The 8,149-nt window shown below is 37.8% G+C and overlaps 1 protein-coding gene across 1 annotated transcript; it reads left to right on the top strand.

Moving 5' to 3' along the window:
- Positions 1-400: 400 nt before the first annotated feature.
- FBXO28 (F-box protein 28) lies at positions 401-7,821 on the top strand. Its single transcript, XM_008630574.2, has 4 exons — positions 401-1,315; positions 2,280-2,418; positions 4,853-5,048; positions 6,898-7,821. Exons 1-4 carry the CDS (start codon positions 1,218-1,220, stop codon positions 7,290-7,292), a joined length of 828 nt encoding a protein of 275 aa, XP_008628796.2. The 5' UTR covers positions 401-1,217; the 3' UTR covers positions 7,293-7,821.
- The last annotated feature ends 328 nt before the right edge of the window (positions 7,822-8,149 follow it).

Raw genomic sequence — 8,149 nt, 5'->3', positions numbered from 1 at the left:
CCTCTGCGGTTTGCCTGTCTGATCCTTCTTTGTTAACCAGAAAGATCTAATACCGAGGAGCACGGACAGAGCCACAGTCACTGCTTAATGGCCTGTTCATACAGATCTGTCTGAAAATGGTCAGTTCTCACAGACCTTAAACTGGCTGTGACTAGAGGAAGACTCACAAAGCAGAACTTCCTTCTGTTTATACAGAAGGCATTACACAAAGTAATTGCAAGCTTCTCTGGGAGAAGTGAGAATCTCCTTCCTGCAGGTATAAACTTACATGGACTTAAAAGTTATGAAATGAGGAGTGTATGGCGGAAAGGAGTATTTATTAAAAAAAAAAAAAAAAAGCAGCTTATTTCTTGGCAAGGGGGGGTCACAGTGGGAGCTGTGGACTTTAATACCTAAAAAAACCCAACAAAACCAAAACAATTTCGAAGAACTGTTGGGTCACTAAGCTCTTGCATCTTCAGAACTGAATAGCAATTGCTTTAAACTTTTCTACAAGTTCCCTTTGTCCTGTAACTAGTAACTTTGTGAAGGGAAACAGTTAACTTCAGCAGTTTATTATATCTTCTGCAGCTCTTAATGTCCCTTATTCCTAAATCTGTGGGGCAAAAAACCCCTGAGACTATTGGTGTCCAACATAGCAAATAAAGGAATCCTTTAAACAGAGGAGAAAAGACTTTTTTATACGAAAAGGAGAATCTTGTTCCATGTGCAGTGTTTTGCAGGTGTTTTTAAATTTAATTGTGGTTGACTTCAAAAAAACATAAACCTTAAACACTGGAAGAAAACCACTATGATTTCTTGTCTTTAAAGGTTTCTTTTTTTGAGATTACAAAATACTAACTTGATACACCAGAATCACTCTGGAGACCATGCTAAAAGCCAGGCATGGGCATTTGCAACTTCCATTACAATCAGAGGAAATTGTATCTGCTTCTAACAGGTGGCATTCAGCCTACTGTCTCTTGTTAGGCAAAATCAATAGATTTATTTGTGAACTGTGTGGGACATAGCTGCTCCTTTTTGGAGTATCATGATCTTTGGTGGAGATGGGAATGCCTTAATCTCAACTTCAGTTCTTGCTTGTTGAAATGGAACAAAACACAGTTAAGAGAATTTTTTGCTACCTGGCAAGTAGGGGTAAGATAATAGTAAAAGTGACTTGTGGTCTTAACTGAGCCTTAAGATTTCTTTTTACTTAAATACAGGTTTGTAAGCGAATGGACTTGGTTTGCCAGAGGATGTTAAATCAGGGATTTCTGAAAGTGGAAAGATACCACAACTTGTGTCAGAAGCAAGTTAAAGCTCAGCTTCCAAGGTATGTACCAGTTAAAACTGTAATTAAATTTAATTGTGTTAGATTAATTTAAGCAGATTATTGAAAAGGAATTCCTTTCTGGCTAATTCCTCTTATGTATCTTGAAAATTTGAGTCACATTTGCTTTTATTGCATTTTTTTTTTCTAAAAGCACCTTGAACCTAAGATTTAATTACAGAATAATGGTGTGAAAAGTGTATCTGGTATTTCAAACAGAGAAGACTGGGTTCTGTATTGCTCAACTCTTCTGGCAGATCAAGCGAGGATTCCTGGGAATGAATAAATGCCATTCCTTTTCAAGACCAACTGCCTTCACTGATCATTTATCAAAGCAAGTTTTTTGCTTAAAAAAAAAGGGCAAGGTTTTTCACTGACAAGGATTAAACAGGAACAAGGAAAAGGGATTTGATATGTGAGCATTACTGGAAACTGGTTTCTCACTAAAACAATGTCTTTCTTCCTCTTCCCAGTGAATAAGTGCAGCTGCTGCTGTGTCCTTTCAGATTTCCCAGTCAGAGTGAAGCAACTAAATGCTACTTATCATAGAGATCCTTTGTCAAAAAGCATTTCTATCTCAACCTACACTTCACAGCAAGCACTACTAATATATTCCATTTATTATTTCAATTGCATTGAAGTACTGACCATGGGGGGGGGGATAAAAATATTCACACTCACTCAGTGTCTGCTGATAGTTAATACTGAAACCTTGTTCTTGAAAAGTCCTAAATTACATACTGAGTTTATAGATCACATAAAGTATAGTAATTATTTAGAGAACAAATTTTGTCTAAGAAAGTGTAGTATGCTGTTACGAGCTGGGTCTCAATCTGTATCTTTTATTTCCATGAAGACAAATGTTAGTGGCTACAGGGTTTTAAGGGTGAAATTAATGTGACAAATGTTACAGTTTGATTTTTTGACTCCTTGTTAAATCAGTGTCACCTTGTGGTCTGTTTCCTAGACGGGAGTCAGAAAGGAGAAACCATTCATTAGCTCGTCATGCAGACATCCTTGCTGCTGTGGAAACAAGACTCTCTCTCTTAAATATGACTTTCATGAAGTATGTGGATTCCAATCTCTGTTGCTTCATACCTGGAAAGGTAAAATGTAGACTATATTATATGAATATGTATCTGTGTTTAAAAAACAGCATTGTGTAACTTAACCTGGCACAGCTGGGGTAAATTGATAGAGAGAGTGTGTGTGTATATATATATATATGTTTTTGCATACATACATATATATATATAAACTGTGTTTCAGATACTTGCAAACAAACCTACGAGCCAATACTCTGTTTTACCATGCAGTCTGAAATTAATAAACCAGACTGTATTTAAATATTAATGATTTAAAATTTGATTTCTATTTGCCCTTAGATTCTCTCTTGATTCGGATGGTTGACTGGTGGTATACTCATGCTCTACAACCTTTTAGAAAAAACATGTGATCAGGCCATCTGAAGATGTAGTAATTTAGACTACATAAAACACTAGGCACTCAGTCAATCGAGATTTTACACACCTTTCTTAAGGATTTGAGTACTTCAGGTTAATTGAATTAAGACATTTAGTATGTCAAAACACTGTTCAGTACTACAGTGGATGGTATATTTTTGCACAGTAGGTGGAATTAGTTTAAAATGTAAAGTGTGTTAAATGGGAACATTACTGAGCAGTTCTGGTGTTTCAGAATACTAACCCAGTGTTAAATATAAATTATGCAGGCAAGATGTACATGGAGATACCAGTGTTTTATAAGCTGTGAAATCACCAGTGCACAGGGGAATTGACGAAATCATGCTCAGAGGAAGACTGGTACAGCTCAGGGATTAAATTCGATCAGTGAACATTATCCTAATGCTCTGTTCATTGATCTTTCCATGTAAGGTTCGGATATGTTTGTGTTACTTTTTTGTGGGCAGAGAACTGAATTGCAGTGGGATGAATGGAAAAGTTCTCTCTTGGATTCTGGGGAAGCATGCAGGCATTTCTGCAAGCAGTGGTAGGATAAACTGTGGATGTGGAATGCATTCTTATCTTGAAGAAGTAACTATTTCTGTACACTCCTGTTGACTTGATATTTAATTATTTTTAAATTATATTCTTATTTGACTTTACATTCTATTTTTTATATCCCATGTATTTTTAAAAAATTAAAATAACAAAGTCAAATGAACTCAAGTCCCTGATACTTACATGGTAAATGGAATACTTATAAAAAAGTGTTGCCCTACTATTTCGAAGAGTAGAGGGAAAGGCAGTACTCACTCTAGACCAGGGATGTGCAGGAGTTGGGCAGGTGAGCTTGCCAGCCATTTTCCTTCTGGGCACCAACTTGTAAGGACCTTGATTTTATTTTGATAACACTGCTAAAAAGTCTGTGGGTTTTTTAAAGAAATTATTTACTTAGTGTGTGAGTTTGCTAGCACTGCTGCTCTCTCAACACAGTTACCAGTTCGCTCAAGATTAATATTTTGGTCAATCAGATTTAAGGCTTAGTGTTCACTTAGTCTGTGGTTTCCCTCCCACCTGCTTTGCTTCCCTCAGGAAATTTCACTACAGAACTGCCAGGAAGTGAATTTGTGGTAGAATATGCAAATCCTGATTTGAGGTTCAGCATTCTGTGTGATATCAGAGCACTGCTGCAAGGTTCTATATTGAGGATGTTGTTGCTAACAGGATAAAAAGTGAATGAAATTAGAGAAGTCTTTTGTTGTGTTGCTTGATGAGAAGCTTAGGTCTTGTCTAGCTTTTGCAACTTTTTAGCTAAACTTCATTTATCAGAACAAAAGGTGCAACTGTATTACAAGATCCTTATTATGTGTGTTCTTCAGGAAACACTTCAAACATTCTTAATCCTGTGCAAAATAGCTGTGTAGCTTTGGGTAAGAGATCAGCACTCCTATCTTGACCTGCCTCAGACTATAATTCATAAATTAATGAGATACCCTTCATCTCTCTGTATCTCTCCTAACCAAAGGGCTTGTTTCCCAAACCTATCAAGAGAGTTTTGTTCTCTGTCCTTAGTGGATTGGTGTTTTGTAAACAAATATATTTTGGACTTAATCTGAATTTGCAATATTTTGTGTATATGGAAGTGGACTCAAGTAAATATTTACAGCTCTTCAGGCTGACATAATGCTAATTCTTGCTTCTCCAATTACATGTTTCATAACTGGCAGGGGTAGTGACTGCTCTGCTTTGGGGCTTCGTGCTCCAGGTTCTCCTGAAGGAAATGATCATGCTCTGCTGAGTATAGATTATATAACTTGTAAGTCAGCTATGGCTGTACTTAAAATTTCACACAATGAGCATTATTTCATGACTTTGAAGAGAGCTGTTGTGATAGTTTAAATGAATAGCTTCTCTGATATATAATGAACAGCACTTCAAAAAGCTGATCTGGAACTAAAACACACAGTAGTGTGCAACTGTTATGTGGTAAAAACCTCTGAATATGCCAGAATTCCTAGAACAAACTGAAATAATCTTGCCTTTATCAGAAAATCCTAATTCTTCTTAAATGTTTTAGGTAATAGATGAAATTTATCGAGTGCTAAGATATGTAAACTCTACAAGAGCTCCTCAGAGAGCTCATGAAGTTCTTCAAGAACTAAGGGACATTTCCTCCATGGCTATGGAATATTTTGATGAGAAGATTGTTCCAATACTGAAAAGAAAGATGCCTGGGTCAGATGTATCGGGACGTCTAATAGGAACTGCCCCAGGTATTAATTCCAACGTATAGTTAAGTTTTATTTAGTTTTTCTGTAAAAAATCACAGCACTATATGTTTTTAAAGCTCCCTCCCTTAAATGGGAGCTTTATTCCATAAATATTGATGATACTTGTTTCTTAAGAATGCTAATTGAAATTCATTTGCTTTGAAATTTAAGGAGCCTTTGTGCTACCAAAAGAACAGTCACTTGAATGTATGTTAGAATTATGCATAGTGTGTATTTGTTAAACAAATGAGACTGGTTTGTTAAACTGAATGAGACTCTATCACTGCATTTGGTTGAAATTTGGCACGTGAGATGACAACTCGATGCCTTTTATTTTTAGGACAAGCAGCAAATGAATTTGCTTAAGCTGTAGTAGTACACAGAGGGCTAGAATGGGCTTTTTTGCTTTACTGGGGGTACTATTTTATGCACTAACAAGCAAAATAGTTCCAGGTAATAGTCAAAAGGCAATTAAAATAATGGTCTATAAATAAGCCATTAAACTGGCTCCTCATATGTCAGACTTTCCAGAACTTTTGTTAACCAAACTCTAAGGTAGTTGCCTCATGGCCGAAGTTATCCTAATGGTAAAAGGCAAAATATTGGTAAAATTGTAGCATTTTCCCTATACAGGACATGTTCACACTTTAGGAACTGTGAAATTTAACTCTCTAGAAGGATAACTCAGTAAAAATTGTGGAAAAAAACCCCATCTTAAGCAAGAACAATAGCCCTATTGCTAATGCTTTTGTTTCTTGTATGTCCTGTCCATCCTTTTAGCCATAAGTGTGTATGCCACCTTTTAATTATATCCTGTTAGTTATACTTCCATTTTTTAAATTATATACTTCTAAAGAAATTATATATGGGTTTAAGTTTTTTATTAATTATATGTGTTAATATATACTGAGCCTCTCAGCTGAGGAAGTATTGCCCAAACCCACAGCTGGTGCCAATCAACTTTTCAAGGCTTTGTGGTGCATAAAATGCCTCTCTCTTGTTGAGGGAAGGGCATAACCTCTCCATTAGTGTCACATAATGGTAGTTGTGCTGGCATCCTAATGGACAAAAAGGAGGAAAATGAGGATGACTGTTCCAGACTCTTCTGTTTGTAGAGCAGTTAAAGTTGCACCTTACTTGCACAGCCTTGCTAGAAGAGTATAATGGCAGCAAAAGTGATAGATATCTTTTATGGCAGAGAAAGTGAAAGAAATTATACTGTAGCTGTTAGTCTCCTTGATTTGCAGGAAATTTATTAGAATCAACAGTTCCAAGCTCAGATTCCAGTATGGTTTTAGTGCTTAGGAAGAGTGATTCTAAAGAAGCATGGAAAATAAATTCCTTTCTTCCAAAATGTAAGTTATACTGAAATACCTTGTTAAGTTCCAAACTACAAAATTTTAGAACTTTAGCTGTCTGCAACTAAGACAGCAGAATTTTGCTGCTCTAATGAAAGATATTTATTCAGTCTTAACTATTCCATATTAAGTAATTTATAGATGTTTTGTGGGGTTTTGTCTTAACATCTGGGACAGTAAGTCTAGATGACAACACAGTATCTCTACGCAATTTTTGATACAGCAAAAGGAGGGGGGCTTATATACAGGAAATGAATTACGAACTTTTTTCCAGATTACTGAAAAGCTGTAAGTATTTTAAATTAAACTGGTTGTGCTCTGAGACTACCACATGTTCTTGTTAGACACTTAAGTGGCTGTAAATCTGTTTACCTGTTCATAAATTGCAACCAGTATTCAGATTCATGTGGGGAGTAGGGGTAAGCAAAATATGAACACCAGGACACCATTTCTACCCTTAAGTTGCAGAGGATTAATCACAGTTCTCTCTGAAGTTCCAGGGCCCTCTGCAGCACTGACAACAATGCAGCTGTTCTCCAAGCAGAGCCCTTCCAGGCAGGAAGTCACCAAACTGCAGCAGCAGGTGAAAGCCAACGGCACGGGCCTGACGGCGTTAAAGCGGGAGATCTCGGAGCTGCGCGTCAAAGTGCAGGAGCAGCAGAAGCAGCTCCAGGATCAAGACCAGAAACTGCTTGAGCAAACCCAAATCATTGGGGAACAGAACGCCCGCTTGGCTGAGCTGGAGCGCAAGCTGCGAGAGGTGATGGAGAGCACAGTAGGGAATTCTTCAGGTTCCGGCTCAAATGAACAATCTCCCAGGAAACGGAGGAAGGCGGTTGATTCCACAGACTGTCCTAGGAAATCTAAACGCCTTCGGAACAGAAAATAACTCGGGAGGAGATGGCGCCTTCAGGAGGATACACTGCTCTAGTAGCCCAAGCAGGTCTGCTTGTTTGGATACTGTGACCAGCTTCATGGTGTCACTTAGCCTGCTGGCTCTTCAAAACACCACTTAGACTTGAACAGTAATTTTCTTTCATTGACTTTTCCCCTGCTTTCTATATGGGTGGGCCTAATGCACAGAATCTTTAAGATTTGCAATAGCTACATACTAACCAGACCTGCTCTGTTATGTTTTGAAGGGTTAACCTTTTTTTCCGTGCAGATGTGTTTAAAGTAAACTTATTTGTGTTTATGCATATGTTCACATGAAATCTTAAATAAATTGTCTTAACTGACTAAACGGTTAAGCGTAAAAACAGATGTCCTGTTCACTTGAAGGAAAGATCCGCTTTTAAAACCTTGTTTTTGAGAACTTGACCTTTTTTGTTACAAGTGACCTTGTCTGGAATGTCTGAAAAGTAGTTAATACTTTTTGGGGTTCTCTGTAATGAGTAAAACTGACTTCTTAAGCTACAGTATTGGCTATATATTTTTGTAAACTTACATGGAAGGAAGGGCCTTCTATCCAGTCTTCACATGCACACACCCTGGTTCTAGGTCTTGGGGGCCATATTCTACATTTGCATGGATAGATGCATGTACAGCTTAGTCAGCCTGCCAAAAGCACTTGCCTGAAACTGTTCTAAACTCTGGCAGAGAGCACAGAGACCTGTCAAGCAATTCCTTTGTTCCTCAGCCATAGCTTAGCCTCTGCTTTCAGCACAACGGCTTCCTTACAGCAAGGTGGTCTGGGGAGGTGAGTGGCAGGGGCGGTTGAGCCCGGGCTGTGTGGCTGGGCCCCTC

This window comes from Corvus brachyrhynchos, unplaced genomic scaffold (assembly GCF_000691975.1).
Source record: "Corvus brachyrhynchos isolate BGI_N302 unplaced genomic scaffold, ASM69197v1 scaffold101, whole genome shotgun sequence".
Taxonomy (NCBI): domain Eukaryota; kingdom Metazoa; phylum Chordata; class Aves; order Passeriformes; family Corvidae; genus Corvus; species Corvus brachyrhynchos.
This window is presented reverse-complemented; position numbering and strand designations above follow the sequence as displayed.